The sequence below is a fragment of the Eleutherodactylus coqui genome, chromosome 4, assembly GCF_035609145.1.
Source record: "Eleutherodactylus coqui strain aEleCoq1 chromosome 4, aEleCoq1.hap1, whole genome shotgun sequence".
In the NCBI taxonomy this organism is placed as follows: domain Eukaryota; kingdom Metazoa; phylum Chordata; class Amphibia; order Anura; family Eleutherodactylidae; genus Eleutherodactylus; species Eleutherodactylus coqui.
Window position 1 is genome coordinate 48,894,950 of NC_089840.1, and position 21,283 is coordinate 48,916,232.

General features: G+C 43.1%; 1 protein-coding gene across 3 annotated transcripts in view; it reads left to right on the forward strand.

Moving 5' to 3' along the window:
• The first annotated feature begins 403 nt into the window (after positions 1-403).
• Positions 404-21,283, forward strand: part of CD86 (CD86 molecule) — a 66,322-nt gene continuing 45,442 nt past the window's right edge. For 2 of the 3 annotated variants that reach the window (XR_010792535.1, XM_066599391.1), the window contains exon 1: positions 11,629-11,653. Coding sequence is in view for 1 of the 3 variants with exons in the window: in XM_066599391.1 (XP_066455488.1) it covers positions 11,636-11,653 (18 nt within the window). In the remaining 2 variants the exon portion in view is untranslated. Of the gene's footprint in view, positions 533-11,628; positions 11,654-21,283 lie in introns of those variants that run through there. The other variant, XM_066599392.1, reaches the window with a different exon arrangement.

Sequence of the window (21,283 nt, forward strand, 5' to 3'; positions counted from 1 at the left end):
CCAGTCAATGTCAAAAAACAGTTAAAATGAAACACCCGTTGGAGGGTTTTTCTACCAAAGGGGGGCAATACTAAATAGTAGAGTGTACTAGGGTGTCCAAACTTTTTTAATAAATGTAATTTGAATTTCTTGTTTGATACTCTTCTGTTCTCTGTGCTTATTCAATGATGTCACTTTTTATACTGTGTGAAGAAGAATTAGATATCAATCCAGCTTCACACACAACCAAGTATGTGCATGAGACGTGATTACTTCTACACATAAAGCTCTATAGGAATGCGATTTGCAGATACGGAGATTTCTAAATATTGCTCCAGTGATTTTATACAGCAATCAACATGTTAATGATTAAGGAGGGGAAATTCTCCTCCCACACGATCCTACGTCACATGAATCTGGAACACTTCCTCGCACAACTTTATCAATGTCTCAGCTCGAAGACTTTCAGTTTGCTGTGGATTTCGGAGCGGCAGGTTTACCACAGGGCTCCAGCTGACTTGGATATTATAACAGAGGACTGATCAGAGAACAAGTAAGTTATTACCGCTCTCACTTTACAGCTAAGAAATCAGGTTTTTCCTGTCTCTCTATGAATTCCTTGTCCAGTTCAGCTTGGATATAATGGCAATAGTGTACTTGATTATTATATACCTAATAGCAGTGTCCTCTTCGCTGGCTGTGAAACTACAACTCCCAACATGCCCTAATATCCTGGGAGAAGATCACTGCTGATCTTCTAATACAAATTTTCTAAAATACATTCTCTTACTACGGATGTAGCAGAGCTGAATTTGTTGAGAGTTTTTAGAGTTGTCTAAAGTAAAAACAACCTAGTAGGTATATGGACATCATGGGATGGGGTTCCCCTCTTGGCAGTCCCTTCCTTGAGCAGAGTGTTACTGCAAACAGTTGCTGTCACTCTGGTGGTTCGGGTTCTTTCATGTAATTAAGTGGACGTCCATTAATTTGAATGACTTTGTGTAATAAGTTAACATTTCATCTAAAATGGGCAACATACAGAAAATAATTAGGCAATAACAGGACTCCCAGCAAAAGTTGCTGTTTGCCAAGAGTTCTGGAAGCCAATGCAAACTTTAGTGCTGATTTCTATGTATGTCATAATTACATGCCAAAAGATGGGGGTATGTGAGCTGGAAACCGCATAATGTATAGAATAATAAGTTGTGGATTTAGTAAAGGACCCAAACCTCCTTAGATTTGTGGGGAGTAGACCTGGAGCTGTTTGAACACAGCACAGCAGAGACATCTTGATATGTGCATGGTACTATAGGTCCCAGCCAGCCTGCTAACGGGAAACCCCACATGTACTATCTACTAAGCCTGCTATACAACTAGGGCGTAGGTTCCCAGCAGTGTCATGACCTTGAGAAGCTGGAATGTTGGAAATATCAATGCTCAGTGATTATACATCTTAAAAAGTAACGAAGTGCCGCTGTCTTAAAGAAGTGGTAAGGATTGGAGTCTGGTATAGGAACACTCAGAAAGTTTTAATGTTTTTTTTAAGTGATGGGTGTTTCTCTGTAAGTGACTTTCTGCTAATGAAAGAACTTCACATGTGTGCAAAATTGTTGTGGGTGATCGTCTCATAAGAACTTACAGACACTTTGCAGAGGATAGCGGTTCCTGTACGTTGTCAACAATACTATGGTTTGTCACATTACATTGTATTATATGTTTCCACGAGGGCCCCGCGGTTTATCAAATCATAGTCGTTTTAGTTGTATTTTATGATTTGGTATTAAATTGTGCCTTTTATTTAAATGTGGTAGTATGAATTTCGAACATTAGAGTCTGGAGTATAGGGTTTACTATTACGATTTAACCCCTTAAGGACCAGGGTGTTTTGGTCCAAAAGGAGGAAGCACATTTAAGGGATTTTACATATGTGGTGGTTTTACTGACCTATTTTTTTCTTCAGCTATCAAAATTATTTTTGCTGGGTTTTTTTTTCCGTGACCAACAGGGCTATTTTTAATAGATTTTTTTTTTCACAGAATTTTTTTTTCAGTTTTATTAGGGTTAAAGAGGTAAAAAAAAACTTTTTAAAAATTTATAGTTGTTTATCTTTAAAATGTGTACATTTACACAAAAATAAAGTATGGGAATGGGTTCCTCATTTTGTTTTGGAGTTTTTGATATATAATTTGTATGCTCTCGGATTACATTACGCATACAGCCACGGTTTTTGGTTGGCATTGACAGTGGGTCATTTTCATACATATATATATATATATATATATATATATATATATATATATATATATATATATATATATGTATATATATGTATATATGTATTTTTTAATTTATTTATTTTTTTCATTTTATTCTGTATTTTTTTAGACTTATCTTTGTAACTAATTTAACATCTTGTCTCCCATGATGTCATAGAAGACCTCTGGGGGTCGTTCACATCGTGTTTTTTTTTTTTTTTATAATTTCACACTTTTACATTGTATCTGGAACATCCACAGGAGCTCCATCCAAAGGAGTCCAAGTCACAGGATAAAACACATGCCTGTAGTGACAGTAGTCACTGGCGGATCTGATCTGGGTCTGCTAAGACCCTGCAGCTCTGTTGTGGCAGGGGGCACCCGTCAGTCATGTGATCACCGGGTTAAATAGCGTCTGTGACACTTCCACTTTCTCTCTTCACTACATAGCTCTCATTGAGCAATAAAGATGGTCAAATTGGTTAAAAACAGCTATGACTAACAGCCGAGGACCTAACGTGCTCCTGTTACATTGCAGAAGCTTTAATCCTGCTCTATATTTTTACTATCACCCTGGATTAAAGCCCAGGAACAAGCGCCATAAATTTTACGGTGCTTCGTCCTTAACCCATTCCCGCTGCAGGGCGTAAGTTTACGTCCTGGGAGCGGGGTACTTCCCGCAACAGGGCGTAAACTTACGTCCTGGAGATAGCGCGGGATCACATATGATCCAGCGCTAACCCGCAGCGGGAGCCGACTGTCAGTCACAGCCGGCGTCTCGCTGCAACAGCGGGGGGACATCGGAGATGCGCCCGCCACTGTTAACCCCTTCCCTGCCGCGATCTAAGTAGATCGCGGCAGGGAAAGAGTTCACAGCGGGAGCGCGGCTCCCTCTGTGTCTCCGGCCGGAACTCGCGATGTCATCGCGAGAGCCCGGCCTGTCACCATGGCAACAGGACGCCAGACACTGGCGTCCTGTATTGCCTATGCCTGAGATCGCTGTATGAGCGATAAGGCATGGGAGAGCAGTAGCTCTGCCATGCCTTATGACAGCGATCATCAGGGCAGTGATTAAAGTCCCTCAGAGGGACACAAACAGTGTAAAAAAAAGAAAGATTTAAAAAATGAATTAAAAAAAATGTAAAAAAAAGAGTAAAAAAACCATTTTTTATGCTTTTTCTCAGATTAGCATAAAAAAAGGTAAAAAAAAAATAAAACCCCACATATTTGGTATTGTCGCGTCCGTAACGATGCGTACAATAAGTTGCACATGCTTTTGACTGTGCACCGAAAAAAACGCTAAAAAAAAAAGCTAAAAAACTGAGGCAAAATGCTCATTTTTAGCATTTTGCCTCACTAAAAACGCAATAAAAGTGATCAAAAAAGTCGTATGTACGCCAAAATGGTACCAATAAAATCTACAGCTCGTCTCGCAAAAAATAAGCCCTCATAGAGCTCTGTACATCAAAAAATAAAAAAGTTACGTGACTTTGAATGCAGCAATTTAGAATAGAAAAAAGATTTCCAAAAAAAGGGTTTTTATTGCAGAAAAGTGGGAAAACCTAAAAAAAATGTTAGAATTTTGGTATCGTTGTAACCGTACCGGTCTGCAGAAAAAATGGAAAGTCTCATTTATGCTGCATGATTAACGGTGTAAAAAAAAAATAAAAAAATCTATGGCAGAATTGATGCGTTTTCTCTCTCTGCTATCATTAAAAAAAAAAAAAAATTTTTACAATATAGTCTATGTACCCAAAATTGGTATCGATAAAAACTACAGTTCGCCACGCAAAAAACAAGCCCTTATATGGCCGCGTCCATCGAAAAATAAAAAAGTTATGGCTTTTGAAAAATGGAGATGGAAAAATACCAAAAAATCGCTTGGTCCTCAACGCCAAAATAGGCCGTGTCATGAAGGGGTTAATGGTTAGTTAATTGTGTTAATTGTGTGAAGATACCGTAGAATTATTATTGCTGTTCCGTTTTTAAGGTAATAAGCGGCTGTTAGTAGTTCGGTTTATGTGGTAGCATTCTGTCACCACACTTGAGCCGAATCTGCTAAGAACGCCTAGAACTTAGAGATCTGTCCTTGTCTCTCTGGAGGTTTCTCTAGACATCAGTCTTATGGAGCAGATTGCGGGAAGGACTTGATTTTCCCTTTTGAAGCATTGTTATTAGTAGAGCTGTGTACTTTCACCCCACCCAACACCATTATCCAAATACAGTATGCAGCGAGCAGGAGTTGGGAGGTGCAGCTTGAGTCGGATGCGCTAACTGTATCCTTGTCACTGTGGTTGCTACTCCGCTTAAAATGGTAGGCGGGATTGCAAAAGGGTTTTTGGTGCGAGTGATTGGAAATAAGTGTAAGTTTGGATGTGACGCCAGTGCCTTTGAGTATGTGGTGACAGTGAAATAAAGAGACAAGTACAATACAGCTTTAGTAAAACCGAAGGCACACAGTTTACTAGTTCCTGTGGATTGGACACAACCTTCACACTTGGCAGGGTAGCAGGTGGCAAAATACTTCAAAAGCCTCTGGGCAGAAGCAATGCTACAACATACATGGTTTCCTCAATTCTCTCCTGACAAACGGGGCTGCTAACTAGAGTTGAGTGGGCATTGTAACTGGTTATTTGTGGAGGAATGGTGGGAGGAGCGCAGGCTTCACTGTGGACGAGCTGACTACTGACTAGATTCACATGGCCATATTTGCGCACTGTATTGCGTGTGCAAAACACAGTGAATAAAACCCATTGATTTCATTCACATTGGGTTCATTCACATGTCTCTGTTTTGCACACACTTTTTAGCCGCGCAAAAAATTGTGGCATGCTCTATTTTCTGGGCATTTGTGCAGCGCAAGAGTCCATTGAAATCAACGGGCTTGTGCAAGTGCGCAACGAATATGCAGTGAACCTTTGTATTTGTGGAGCATATAAGCACAAAATCAATGAGATTACATACCTATATATTAGTATGCGCAAATGCGTGGTACATTTGCAGATGCCAAAAAAAACCAGCATCCAAAAAATGCAGGTGTCAGCCCGGCCACACGAACGTGTGCGGCAAAAATGTACTAAGGCCCGTGTGAAGCCCACCTAAAAGCGTTGTGTTGTGCCACCCACATATTGTATCTTACATATCCCACATGTCATTAAATTAACGACAAATGAAGTGTTGCAATTAATATAAGAACGTTATATGTCTTACCATCACTATAGTTTTGTTTTCTTTGTTCTCACAATACAAACTTGGAGTCAACTTTTGCGCAAGTGTAGGAGTCCTTTAAGGTACACATCTCACACCATCCGGAATATCAGGAATCTGTGCAAAATTGGTAGACAGTTTAAAGAAATAATTTTAATACAGCCAAATTCCAGGCTAGATGCAGGTGAAAAAAGGAACCCCGATTTTGCTTCTTTTTTTTTGCGCAAACTCACTTTTTATTGTTCAGAAAGGAATTTTTCTCGCTCTTTTTCGCCTTAAATTCTGCTTGCTCTATTAACCCCTTGGAGTAACCTCGTTCCTTTAAACTATTTCCTTTTCTTTATTCAATGCAATTTTAGTTGAATAATTTCTCCTTCTTCCTATAAATTCCCCTAAGGGTGCTGTTATGTTCGTGTGGGCAAATAAGCACAAGGCCCACACGAACATGCCCAAAGACGAAGAATGGAACCTAAAACAGATTTCAGACTGGACGTGCTGACAGAAACACCAACTGGACAGAGAACTGCATACTGCGGACCGGACTGACGGACTGACATAACATAGGGACTGACAAATGACCAAAACACTCACCTTACATACTTGTACACATAGGCAGATGTTATAGCTATAAAAGTACAAGGTATTGGTTCGTACATTGGCCAGTGAACTTAAGCCACAAGGCCACGTCAAGGCTCCTCATGTCTTGCAGTCCTTACACTAGCAAGACACATCTACTAGAGGACACCCTAGCCCAGAAATGGCAAATAACTCAGCAGGACAAAGCAGAGACAAACTGACATAACACTGACAGAAAATAAACGTAAGAACGGACATGAACCAACAAGACACCAAACAGGCAGTAAGCTGCAACGGACAAGGATACATGACTGCTCACCCTGAACACCAAACACACAGCAAACTGCAATGGACAAGGATACATGACTGCTCATCCTGGACACCAAACACACACTGACAGGAGCTGTGTTTATATGTGAGCAAAGACCCGGGGGATTGGCTAGCAGGAGATCACTACACCCAGCCAGCTCAATCATTCCACACCTGTGGAGCTGTGCTGCTAGAAACCTACATGGTACAACAGATCCCAGCCAACAAAACCCAACAGGTGCATTTACACAAGCGTGTGCTGATGCGTACATAGGTGCACACAAAACCGCGCGTCCACGTACGTGCGAAAACACGCATGAATGCAGGTCAGTGCATCATTGCTTTCAATGGGGCCGCGGCTGCTGCCAGCGGCCCCATTGAAAGCAATGGTCTGCTGGCAACCCCTGCAGTGATTTCCAGGGAAGGGCTTTAAATATTAGCCCTTCCCTGAAAATCATTCCTATCTGATGTCAAAAATAAAAAAAAATACCTCTCCGCAGCTGCCGGTGCTCAGGCACAACTAGCAGCTTGGGTCCTGTCACTGTTATGAAGTTCTTTCAGCTGGTGGGGATTTAAACACACCATAGGGAACTAATGGTTCTAATAGACATGCGTTTTTGTGCGCACCTATGTATGCATATGTTTGTGTGAATGCACCCTAAGGGTAACATTCCTTTCACTTGCATTAGATGACACAACTGTGCATGAAAGAGCGTGTTTCCTGCAACTGGCTTACAGTAATTGGAAGAACCCCCACCCTCCCCGCCACCGGGCTCAGAGAATGTGATGAAACGCAAATATTAAGCATGTTTGTTTTCAAAGATAATTTTCATTTACCTTCTATTGGGAATCCCCTTACAAACCACATGATTATTTTTTATGCTATTCTATAAGGCCTTAGTCAGACGGGCGTTTTTTCTCGCGATTTGCGGATCGCATGACGGATGCGCATCCGCAAATCGCGTAACCGGTGTGCGCAAGTCGCCCGCAAATCGCCCGCAAATCTGCTCCTAGCCGCGTTTCATTAGAAACGGGCTGGAGCTGTCCACCGCATTGCATTCAATGGAGACGGCAATAGAGCCGGCTCCATTTAAAGCAATGCGCTGCGGGCGAGCCCGGGATGAATTGTCGGGAAGGGCTTAAATATATAAGCCCTTCCCTGCAATTCATCCTAAAATGTGTAAAAATAAAAAATATATATGTATTCACCTTCTCCCGGCAGCCGGAGCTCCGCGCGGCTGTCCTGCAGTGGGTGTGAAGGGGGTGTGAGTCAGACCTGCCCCCTGATTGGCTCAGCGCTGAGCCAATCAGAGGCATATCTCACTCACACCCATTCATGAATTCATGAATGGATGTGAGTCAGACCTGCCCCTGATTGGCTCAGCGCTGAGAGGCAGCAGTCACTCACCCATTCATGAATTCATGAATGGGTGTGTGAGTGAAACCTGCCTCTGATTGGTCAGGGCTGTGACCAATCAGAGGCAGATCATTCAGCAGGCGGGGATTTTAAAGCCCCGTCGGCTGAATAGTGCCGAGAAGCAGTTCAGGAGAACTGACAGCGGCCACGGCTGGACTCCGGCTGCAGCGGAAAGGTGAGTATACAATTTTTTCTTATTTTAACACATTTTAGGATGAATTGCAGGGAAGGGCTTATATATTTAAGCCCTTCCCGACAATTCACCCCGCGCACGCCTGCAGCCCATTGCTTTCAATGGAGCAGCTGTATTGCCGGCTCCATTGAATTCAATGGGCAAACATCGTTCTTCTCTGCCACAGCTGTTACAGCTGTGGCAGAGAAGAATGATTTGTCTTCTATATGTTCTCAATGGGGTCGGCGCTGCTGCCGCCGGCCCCATTGAGCGCATATAGAGAAGAGAACAGGAATCCCAGATCGCAGATAGGTGCGATCTGCGATTTTTTTGTTCTATAATTTATCGGACGAGCGCATAAAAAGCGCTCATGTGTCCGATACCATTGCAAAGCAATGGTTTTATAAAATCGCCGGACGCATGCGCATGCGCAAATCGCGGCTAAAAACGCCCGTCTGACTAAGGCCTAAGTCATTAGAAAATACTTTAAACTCTCTGCAATGTGAGTTTCAAAGGTAGATTAAACATTAGCAATATATCATTCAAAACTGCAACAAAAAATGCCACGTGTGAACCCAGTTTAAGAGTACATACCTGATTCTGAAGAACATCTAAAGTATGTTTTGCAGGCTGTAAGAAATTAGATTGGCAAGTAGTCGCTAGCAGAGTCTTTTCAAAATATTAGCTTCTATAGCCACATTATAGGGGGTACCCAATATTACATGGGAAGTTCCTGGACATTGGGTTTCTGGTTTCTAGTGCAACCAGAGTGAAATTAGCAGTGGGGACATCAGTGCTTAATACAGAGGGATCATATGAGGCAACAGAGAATGTTTTGAAAGGGGGATATAATTTAATGAATATTTGGGAACGGATGAGCTTTTGGGCTTCTTACCAAAAGGGTTTTTAAAGGGATTCTGTGCTCGGAGTCATTGAGGTGAGCCATGCTGGCCTCTCCCGGCCTGCAGCATGCAAAGTGATAGCTCTTTTCCTATACACGAAAGGCGAGAGAGCTGTCAGTCATCATACAGCGGGTGGGGAGAGGCCAGCACTGTCTGTCCCGTGACTCGGAACTCAGCTCCAAATCAAACTTCATCGATCTGCTGATAGAATCCCTTTAAACAGGCCATCAACTGTGGACATATGAGCCATCTGCTGCACCACATCATCAAAAGAGGATTGATGTTGTTGGATATTTGTGTGTAGGAACTTTGATGTGGACTACTAATGGACTATGAGCTTATTAGAGGACTTCTGTATTTCAATGCATCTCTGCATGCTGCGGATGCAATCCAGATTTCAGTTTCTAATCACTGCTGATGGCGAGGTGAGTCATTCTGAGGTTCTGAGATTGATTTAATATAGTCTTTTATGTGATTTGTAAGTGTTGTAAGTCTGTCATAAAGTATTAAAGCAAAGCATTTATACGAGCCTAGAGGTAAACACTAATGTTGACAAATCCGGTGCCAAACTAGTAATGACATTACTGAAGCCTTGGGCAAAGTTATATCATGTGTAGAGTAAAGGGTAGGGAGGACTTACACTTTTATCAAGAGCAAGAGAATCTGAATGGAATACAGTAAATGGTGGTCTTCAAAGTCACAAACAGGAATGTAGCTATAGGGGTGTAGAAGAAGCATTTAAATCAGACCTTGGTACTTGAGGTGCTGAAAGGCCCTTTGTTGAGGTGAGAAGACACTAGTATTATAAATGGTACCTGGTAAGTGAGGGGCCCTAATATAGGGAGCTTTTACAAAGGCTGACAGTCGCCTGACTAATTGCTCAAAAGAGCGATAACAAGTGACTCCCGGCTTGAGTAAACATGAGACCTGACTGGGCAAGGAACCGAGAATCGCTCACTTGTTGGAGTCACTTGGTTTTTAAGGTCTCCTGCACACAGGCGGGTCGGACCCCGCATGCAAGATTCCTGCAGCGGAGTTCGACCCAGTGCCCGGCTGGTGACCCCTGCGTACCAATCTGGCGGCTTCTTTCAGCGCTGTGGATGTGTCGGGGCGGCACTCTGTCAGTCATGCGGAGTAGCTGCCGTTGTTAGGTGATGACGCGGATCCCACGATACTTCCACAGTGCTCACTATGGAAGTGCCGCAGGATGGAAAATTCACTGATAAATAAGGAAAAGTACCTCTTTTCCCCAGCTGTTCCCTTCTTTGTAGCTGGATTTTCCAGGCAAAGGAAGGGTCTGATAGGAAGGGTCCAAGCATTGAAACTCCACATACATACTATCAATATGCCATAAATGTCTACTGTTGGGTTGCAACTGCAAAAGGAGTTCTATTGTTGCTATTACAATCAGGAAATGGAGCTGGGATGACATCTCAACATCAGCTCCAATCCACATGATCCCACCTTCGAGAATGCACCCTATCATTCAGCATAGGATGCCAATGAGTGCCTTCTTCTTGTCACCCCTGAAGTTCTCTAAGACGTCGTTTGTCGGTAATCCCTCAGCGAGCTGAGTGTATAACGTGCCCTTCTTAATAACCCTGCTACAACATCTCCTGTAGTGGACTAATTAGGCAACTGACCAATCAGCCGTAATATAAGTGTATTTATTCCAGGCCCACCTTTACATCGGTGCTGTTTATTTTCCTGCCTGAGATGTTTGGTGAGGCAGTGAACTCCTGTCAACTCAGTACCTGATGTTAGTTATTCTTTGTGGAGCTTATTCACTTCTACCAAATACTGTGTTATATGCATTGCTCTTTCCATCAGTATTGAACATATTTTCTATTCTCCATCTAGACACAGGTTAGGTAGGCTAGGTCCCCTAGGGTCCTGACATGTGTCCGTCCTAATTGGGGTGATCACCCTGCTTCTAGGCAAAATCATTCACGCAAATCCAATACATATATCAAAACGCTTCTCTCTGCTGGTTAAAATAGCATGTGTCCACAACATAGCAGCATAGAAGATTCCTAGGTGCACACGCTTGCCATGAGTCAAATGAGTAACCATAAGATACTGAAGAAATGCTGACTCCATAAAGAAATCCTCTTTATTTAAAAAAAAAAAGATATAAAATCACATAATGAAGGTACCGTGTAATATCATGCCCATGCTAAGATGCATTTCAAAAGCCACTGCTTCCTTGATCACCGCTAACAGACCTATATGTTACTCCTCCTTAAAACCAATCACAGAACAATCCTCTCTCATCCAATTTGATAACGTGCATAGAATGAGATACATTTTCACAGAGCCCAATTCACATACAATCCGTATATTAATACATTTAAATTAAATCATTTTTGAAATTCAAACCCTAATTCCAGTCTTTAATTTACGAATGGTGCATCCTGTATAGATCTTATTACAGTTAGTGCAAAACACATTATATATAAGGTGCTTGCTATCACAATTTACAAAAGTTTTAAACAAAAAACATGGAGTGATATCCAAAAATGATGGCGAAAAAACATCTTCTCGATTTGTGAACTGTAAATGATATTGATTGTCATGAAGTGTTACGGACAGAGAGTTCGGACCCAGTGTGCCAACTAACTGTTGGGCTAATCCTAAGGGCATTATCCTGATGGTTCCCTGTTTTTCACCCTTTAACCCCTGTACAGAGATCTGGAGTTCGCTGCAGGAAACCGAGCAGACCACTACCTCCTGGAGTAGTACTGGTGTTTGCAGCTGATCCACAGCAGTCAGAAACATTGGTGCATCGCACTGTGAAACAGACTGAATTATAATTAGAATGAGGTCCAATGTTGGGGTAAGCAAAGTACAATCGTAATCCCAATAATAGATCTCTGAATCAAGGCAAACACAGAAGTCAAAAAGAGAAGACCATTGCTAGGTGACTGAGACAAACGCACACCAATTCTCAGGCAAGGTGAAGGATCCCCAGCTCAGCTAAATAGGAGGGTAATGGCCTATTACCCTGCAGCTGGGCTGAGAGCACTCGGGAGGATTAACTCCTACAGTGATGACGGAGAGTACACAGCTACGAGCCCACTCATATAGGAGGAGCAGAGTGACGCCTCGCATCTGCCCAGAAAAGCAAGAGGGCGTCAGACACGGGTAGCCGGCCTAACATTAAGATAGTGTACAAAATTTTGGGTGGATGCCACACCGCAACCCCCAAAGAATTAAGAAGTTATCGATAACACATAACACATAACACACTACTTCATAGGGATTCCTATGGGAATAGATGTACTGTTCCTCCCACAAGGCTATCATTAGATTAGCTTGTGTTGGAGAGAATCTAGACCCATAGGATCTGCTGTTCTCTGCAGGTAATAAGTTCCATCAAATGCAAAAAAAAATTGAGTTTTAACAGATATTCAACTTTTATTACAATAAATGAATGTAGCCTCTTATCATCTGTGCTTTACTTAGAAAGCTGATATGAAACTGCAATGACGGCTAGATGGTGAGGAATACATGAATACCATCCCACCACGTCACATCAGCCAGATGTATTGATCACTCTATGAGAAGTCTTGAAAGTGTTTTACCACATCCTTGCTAAATATCCTGGAATACATAGAATAAGCGGGTGTAAAGCTTCATCTACCCAAGTACTGAGTCTCTCATTGAGGGAACCAGCGCTGGATGCCATAGGACACAGGGGAGAAGGAAAAAGTCCCTTCTGTGATTTGGGTAGTCCACAAAAATTGACATTTAAGGGTGTTCAGGAAATAAATTCTCTGATTCTGAAAAGGCCTGACATTGGCTAGTGGGATCAAGCATAATTTTGCGATAAACCTGGATGTCATCCAACATGCCAGGGACAAGATTACCATACAAAGCAGCGTCTAGTACTACTATCCTAACCCCCTTATCAGATTTTTAATCACTACATTTTAATGTTTCATTAGAACATCCAACCCTGCATTCTGTTTTTTAGTCATATTACTCAGTTTTGCGCTTCTAATCACTCTTTTGCGTCACATGATACATGGAAATAATGGGGTAGAAAGACGGAATAGACATTTTAAACCTCAAATGTTCTACAATATCACTGTTGTCATGGCCCTCCCAATGTAATGCCAGCAAATCACATAATGCCATTTTTTCAGAAAAATTAATATTTTTATATTTATTTTGAACCTCCAAATCTTCAATTCCAGGGGCTTCATGTTCTTCTTTGTGAAAATGTCTCCTGACGGTTACAAACCTGTTCGAATCAAGATGAAAAAGATCAAAGTAAGGGCTCCTACCCACTTGCGTTTTTTTAATGCTGCGATATCGCTGCGTTTTTTAACGCGATTATCAATAGGACTTTCTAATGTTAAAAACGCATCGCACAAAAATTGCAGAGCACAAACTTGTGATGCGTTTTTAACATTAGAAAGTTCCATTGATAATCGCGTTAAAAAACGCAGCGATATTGCAGCGTGAAAAAAAAACGCAAGTGCGTAGGAGCCCTTAGGCCTCATGTCCACGGGGAAAATCAGGCCCGCTACGGATTCTACATGTAGAATCTGCAGCGGGTCCCTCCTGCCCCGCGGACATGAGGGCTGAAAATAGGAATTTAAAAGAATTTACCCATCCGTAGCGAGCGGGGAAAGTCTTCTCTTCCTCACGGCCGGATCTTCTTTTTCGGCCGGCGGATGAACTCGGCATGTCGCCGGAGTGCCGCGCGCATGCGCCGGGCACATCCGCCGAGCCGAAGCAAGAAAGATGCGGCCGTGGGGAAGAGAAGACCTTCCCGGTCCGCTCCGGATGGGTAAATTCTTTTAAATTCCTATTTTAGGTCTCCCGCGGATCCGGACGGCTTCCATAGGCTTCAATAGAAGCCCGTGGGAGACCCGCATGAAAATGGAGCATGGTCCAGATTTTTTCATGCTCCATTTTTTTTTAAATCCCTTTTATTGACCATCCGCGGGTATTTATCTACCCCGCGGGTGGTCAATGCATCCCTATGGGGTGCGGATCCGCGGGCAGGAGAAGAGTTAAAATCTGCTGCGGATTTTAATTCTTATTTTGCCCGTGGACATGAGCCCTTAGGCCTCCTTCACACTGACGTACTTGCGCATGCAAAATTTATACGCACAGAGTTGAACCCATTGATTTCAATGGGTTCATTCACGTATATTTTTCTTGTGTATTTCGGTGGTGCAAAAAAGAAAGAAAAACATAGCACACTCTGTGTCTTTGCATTTACGCACCCATAGTCCCCATAGAAGTCAATAGGGATGTGCAAATGCATGCAAAATATGCTAGGAGATGTGTGTAAAACTGCGAAATCCAAAGGGAAAAGAACACATGTAGATCTCATCAGACTAATTAGCCATTTCAAATGGTACCCATTTTTTAGCGGCACGCAAATTTTGTAGGTGCAAAAAGTACAGTAGAATACGCCAATGTGCACGCAAAAAGAGCACAGTTTATTCTACAATTATGAAGAGCTCAGGACTTCGGCCGAGAGGTAATTTGTTTTCTTTTCCAATTCCATGAGGAGTTATTCGAAAAGCCCTTTTGGTCCTGTTCAGTCTTTCCATCATCCTAGACTATAGAAAATCATGATCCTTGAGTTTAGCGTATTTATACAATTGATCTTTTACATGATTGATGGTGATTTTTAGTTCTTTCAATGTTTCCTCTTCAAATACAATAAGTCCCGTTAAGGTTAATGAACAGAATAATAATAATCTATATTTATATAGCGCCAACATATTCCGCAGCGCTTACATGACAGGGGAGAACAGATATACAAAGCAAAGATACAAAAACCACTGTTACATGTAATCAGTTGATGGGAACAATGGGGGTGAGGGTCCTGCACCAACGAGCTTACATACTACAAGTAATGGGGGGATCAGAAGGTAAAGGGGCTGGAGATGTGCAAGGTAAGGCAAGGTGGAGAGTGAGGGATGCTATACATATAGACAATAGACAACATTCAGATACAGCCATGTTATACTCCTCTAAAAATGCTGGAGAAAAAAATGGTAGTGGGAACGATCAATAATTATGATGACAAGCATGTTATATATAATGTGTTTTGCACTATCTGTCATAAGATTTCTGACATACAAAGTTCGTTAGGGATAGCGTTCCCATTCCTGTTTTTCTATTACCATTATTTGCCCCATTTTGTGTTCCTCACATTTTGGTGATATAATTTAAGTCTATATTGCTCCTTTGTGAACCTTAATGACATCTTGGTGACATCTGTGAAGGGTGCCATATTTGTGCCCTGCCTGAACGTAAGAGCTATGGCCTTGATTAGCCATGGGCATTAGTTAATATCCAGTTTTCAATCTGAGAGGGAGACTGCTCATCTGGACATTAGTTTGTGCCCATGGCCAGGCTCCAATAATTGGTACCAAATTTGCTGATGCCCTTTCAGTGCTGGATTGCTCCTGCATGTAACAACCATTAATACTGATATATCGCTATATTGTAAATGGTAGTTAAATCTTCAAAAAGTTCTCATGAAAAATGAAGGCAGAGGAGTTTTTTATCACTTAGTATATACTGAATTTCTACAATATTTTTAGCGAGTACAGGTTATCCCTTGATATATAAGCTTCTGTGGTGAGCCATCTATAAACCAGAACTTATTATTCTGCCGCTATGATCTTCTGGCTTCATCTATTACATTTATACCCCTTGAGAGCCCAAGCAATATGTTCCTCTTTGTATTGCAACAGTCATTCTTTTTTTTCGTTTTTCTTTTTAATGTACCTGATTGAGGTCTTGAGTCTTTTGCAGCTAGAGCCATCATTTTTGGGGGCCCTTTTTTAGGGTATATATACATTAATACCTACATTTAAATTGTGGGGCAAATTGAGAAAAAAATGTAATTCAGCCATATTTCTTGTATTCACCAAGAATACCGCATTGAATTTACTATTCTGGAAAACCAAATGTTCCATACACTATAGAGGATACGGTGAAATTATTTTGCGGTCATGTGATGTTTTAAAAAATGTTCCCCCATATTTTTAATTTAAAATGGATGTTTTAAATTCACACTAAGGCCTTAGTCAGACGGGCGTTTATTCGCGTGATTTGCGGATCGCATGACGGATGCGCATCTGCAAATCGCGTGACCGGTGCGCGCAAGTCGCCCGCAAATCAACCGAAAATCTGCTCCTAGCCGCGTTTCATTAGAAACGGGCCGGAGCTGTCCAGCGCATTGCATTCAATGGAGACGGCAATACAGCCGTCTCCATTGAAAGCAATGCGCTGCGGGCGAGCCCGGGATGAATTGTCGGTAAGGGCTTAAATATATAAGCCCTTCCCTGCAATTCATCCTAATATGTGTTAAAATAAAAAAAAATTGTATACTCACCTTCTCCCGGCAGCCGGAGCTCCGAGCGGCCGTCCTGCAGTGGGTGTGAAGGGGGTGTGAGTCAGACCTGCCCCCTGATTGGCTCAGCGCTGAGCCAATCAGAGACATGCCTCACTCACACCCATTCATGAATTCATGAATGGATGTGAGTCAGACCTGCCCCTGATTGGCTCAGCGCTGAGAGGCAGCAGTCACTCACCCATTCATGAATTCATGAATGGGTGTGTGAGTGAAACCGGCCTCCGATTGGTCAGGGCTGTGACCAATCAGAGGCAGATCATTCAGTAGGCGGGGATTTTAAAGCCCCGGCGGCTGAATAGTACCAAGAAGCAGTTCAGGAGAACTGACAGCGGCCGCGGCTGGACTCCGGCTGCAGCGGAAAGGTGAGTATACAATTTTTTTTTATTTTAACACATTTTAGGATGAATTGCAGGGAAGGGTTTATATATTTAACCCCTTCCTGACAATTCACCCCACGCACGCCGGCAGCCCATTGCTTTAATTCAATGGGCAAACATGGTTCTTCTCTGCCACAGCTGTTACAGCTGTGGCAGAGAAGAATGATTTGTCTTCTATATGTTCTCAATGGGGTCGGCGCTGCTGCCGCCGGCCCCATTGAGCGCATATACAGAAGAGAACAGGAATCGTAGATCGCAGATAGGTGCGATCTGCGATTTTTTGTTCTATAATTTATCGGACGAGCGCATAAAAAGCGCTCATGTGTCCGATACCATTGCAAAGCAATGGTTTTAAAAAATCGCTGGACGCATGCGCATGCGCAAATCGCGGCTAAAAACGCCCGTCTGACTAAGGCCTTATAGGTATTTTTATGTTTGATTTTTCTTATATTTTTCATGCTATGCCAGCACATTAATACATTAAAAAGGTTCTGACTTTTCAGCTGTGCAGGCGGTCGCCTTTTTATTTTTGTAAACTATAAGGAACCTATGGGATCCCCACTGTTACCTGGAATAAATGGGGCCCTAAGTCTTGTATATCCAAGTTGGACAGCAGCAAAAGTAGCAAAAAAAACCAAAGGGTGAGGGAATCCCAGCGTTGGTATGTCTGCCAGCCACTCCAAAGTAGGTTTTGGACCAAAAACCTCAAGACACTCTGCCAGAAGTAAATGAATGAGTAGCAGCAGCTGTGGATGCAGTTTTAAAAGGCAAAAATGCATTCCTCCATAGAAATCAAGGGAACAACGTTTCGACCTCTGGATGGTCTTTTTCAAGTTCCTTGACAATACTGAACAGACATACATTTAAATAGATATCCAAGACAAGTAATAACTAGTGACATGTGTGCAGTTGGAAATCAACCAATCCCCACTGCCATTCATTGATTGAAACATTTAACTCTTTAGATACCTTAGGTAAGAGCCGCGTTGTGCCCCAGGGTGTGCTGAGTGTCCCTGCCATATATAAAGCACCATCCCGGCGTCCATAGACATCACTGCACATATTCGGATGTCCGGACCCTCCGGGCCAAAGGTGCGTCACATGACTTGCTCAGGTGACCTGCCAAGGCATTGATGTCATCAGAGCACTGTAATGGATGTTTAAATCTCACAGTGCATTTATGACCCTGGTTCAGCCAGCAAGAACCTGGTGATAGGTTCCCTTCAATGCAGAAAATATCAAAGGTTTCATTAAACAGTGAGTATAAGATATTATATTATGCTTGGACAATTGGAAGCAGGAATTAAAAAAACAGAAAACTCTGACATTCCCATTAAAGGGTGTGTTCACATGTAGCGGATTTGGTGCCGAGTTTCCACAGTGGAAAATCCACACCAAAATCCTCATCAAAATCCACACCATTGGTGCACATTTCAGCACGGATCCACGGCATACTTAATGTCTTCCAATAGTGTGGATTTTGGTGCGGACCTGCACCAAAATCTTGCATGTGTGAATGCACCCTAAAGTGGCTGTCTCCCAGTGGTCAATGAAATGGCTGATTGTGAAGGGAACCTGTCACCCGTGATCAGCACCCCAAACTAAGTTATATTGTGAAATATTTAAGACTAATGGAACTGAACGTTGTTGTAGCCAGCAGTTTTCCCATTCCATGGCTGATCTAAGAATGGCTGTTCATTAATCTAGGAATCCAATGTGGTTAGAATGTACCTAGAAAGTATCACCCTACCCAGAGGTGTTATATGCAGAGATGATCCATTGCTCGTCCATATCTAGAATAGTTATTAGGAGAAATATAGATTCAACTCAGGAAGATTATAATTAGAGATGAGCGAACACCAAAATGTTCGGGTGTTCGTTATTCGGAACGAACTTCCCGCGATGCTCGAGGGTTCGTTTCGAACAACGAACCCCATTGAAGTCAATGGGCGACCAGAACATTTTTGTATTTCGCCGATGCTCGCTAAGGTTTTCATGTGTGAAAATCTGGGCAATTCAAGAAAGTGATGGGAATGACACAGTGACGGATAGGGCAGGCGAGGGGCTACATGGTGGGCTGCATCTCAAGTTCACAGGTCCCACTATTAAGCCACAATAGCGGCAAGAGTGCCCCCCCCCCCCCCCACTGTCAGCATAAAGATCGTCCTCCTCTGGCACAGCTGTAACAGCTGTAGCAGAGAAGAACGATGTTTGCCCATTGAATTCAATGGAGCGGCAATACAGCATGTTCCACTGAATGCAATGGGCTGCCCGCGATCGCAGGATGAATGGTCGGAAAGGGGTTAAATATATAACCCCTTTCCTGCAATTCATCCAGAAATGTGATACACTAAAAATATATACCGGCGTATAAGGCGACGGGGCGTATAAGACAACCCCCCAACTGTCACCTTATACGCCGGCAATACAGTGGAGCAAAGAATAAAAAGCATTACTTACGTTTTTAGATGATCTGCGGCGCTCCTGCAGGCTGTCACTCCCTCCTAATCCACGGCAGACAAGCTTTCTCTATGAAAGGCTTTAAATCCCTGCCTCCAGAAAGACACGTGCCTTCAGCCAATCACAGCCAATGACAATGATGTCATTGAATGGCTGTGATTGGCTGTGTTTCTGGAGGCGGGGATTTCAAGCCTTGAAATCCCCGCCTCCAGAAACACAGCCAATCACAGCCATTCAATGACATCATTGTCATTGGCTGTGATTGGCTGAAGGCACGTGTGCTTCTGGAGGCAGGGATTTAAAGTCTTTCGTGGAGAAAGCAATACTCTGCCGTGGACCAGGAGGGAGCGACAGCCTGCAGGAGCGCCGCAGATCATCTAAAAACGTAAGTAATGCTTTTTATTCTTTGCTCCACTGTATTACCGGCGTATAAGGTGACAGTTGGGGGGTCGTCTTATACGCCCCGTCGCCTTATACGCCGGTATATATTTTTAGTGTAACACATTTCTGGATGAATTGCAGGAAAGGGGTTATATATTTAACCCCTTTCCGACCATTCATCCTGCGATCGCCGGCAGCCCATTGCATTCAGTGGAGTCGGCTGTATTGCCGGTTCCATTGAATTCAATGGGCAAACATCGTTCTTCTCTGCTACAGCTGTTACAGCTGTGCCAGAGAAGAAGGATTTGTCTTCTATATGTTCTCAATGGGGTCAGCGCTGCTGCCGCTGGCCCCGTTGAGCGCATATAGAATGCATCCATAGCGAACCGCGGGAGGGGCCGACTTTTATGTTCGGGTGACACCTTATCTCCCCAGCCACTCACAGCAGGGGGGTGGTATAGGGCTTAAACGTTGCAGGGGGAAGTTGTAATGCCTTCCCTGTCTTTCAATTGGCCAGAAAAAAGCGCTAACGTCTCAGGGAAGAAAGTTTAAGTAACCCGGACACCGCATGGTGTTCGTTACGGATAACGAACATACCGAACACCCTAATATTCGCACGAATATCAAGCTCGGAAGAACACGTTCGCTCATCTCTAATTATAATGTAAGGTATTTAGGGGTATTGTCTGATTTTGGGAACCCCTTCTTATATGTCCTTTTAGAGTATATGGATGTCATAAAAGGGTTTTCTTTTTTTAAAACCCTCCCCTATAAACCAATGAGAAGTACTCACTGTGAAGAGTCGGGCTGGCCAAACAAACGGTTAAAGGAGCTGTCCCATACAGGCAACCTCTGTTCATTAGCTCTATTATTCTGAATGGCTGCCATGTAATACTACATTTGGCCCGCCACAAGGAAAGGGGTGGCAAGAGAAACTAAGCAGTTTGCGGGGGGTGCTAGGAAATGGACTCATGCCGATCAAGTGATCGCTGATGAGTAGGACAGTATGGTAGCAATAATTTCTGGGTTTTGGTAGGGTTACAGTGACAATTTGGGATTGCATGATGCAATGAGAATTGAAGGAGCTAGATAATTAAGATGAGAGGGAGATCAGGAGGAAAGATGCATACCATTTCAGTCACTATGACTAAATGTAAAGCTCTAAAATGTAATAAATGTTTAATAAAACCAGTGAATCATAAGACAATATTTTCAGAGTTTGATGAGTAAATGAGGAACAATGCAAAGTATGAGAACATCATCAAGAGTAGAAAGAGACAGTGGAATTTCCCTTCCTCCTGCCTGATTTAAAGTGGCAAGCAACTTAAAGTTTAAGCAAACTTTAAAAAAATGTCTGACATATAACTAGAGATGAGCGAACGTACTCGTCCGAGCTTGATGCTCGGGCGAATATTAGCGTGTTCGGGATGCTCGTTACTCGTAACGAGTACCACGCGATGTTCCGGTTACTTTCAGTTTCCTCTCTGAGACGTTAGCGCGCTTTTCTGGCCAATTGAAAGACAGGGAAGGCATTACAACTTCCCCCTGTGACGTTCAAGCCCTATACCACCCCCCCCCTGCTGTGAGTGGCTGGGGCGATCAGATGTCACCCGAGTATAAAAGTCGGCCCCTCCCGCGGCTCGCCTCAGATGCCTTGTGAGTTAGCTGAGGGACAGTGCTGCTGGTGCCGGAGCTGCTGTAGGGAGAGTGTTAGTAGTCAGTGTAGGCTTCAAGAACCCCAACGGTCCTTCTCAGGGCCACATCTATCCGTGTGCAGTACTGTGGAGGGTGCTGTTAGCAGTGTTGCAGAAATTTTTTTTTTTTCAAAATCGGCTGTCTGCAGAGCATTGCGCCC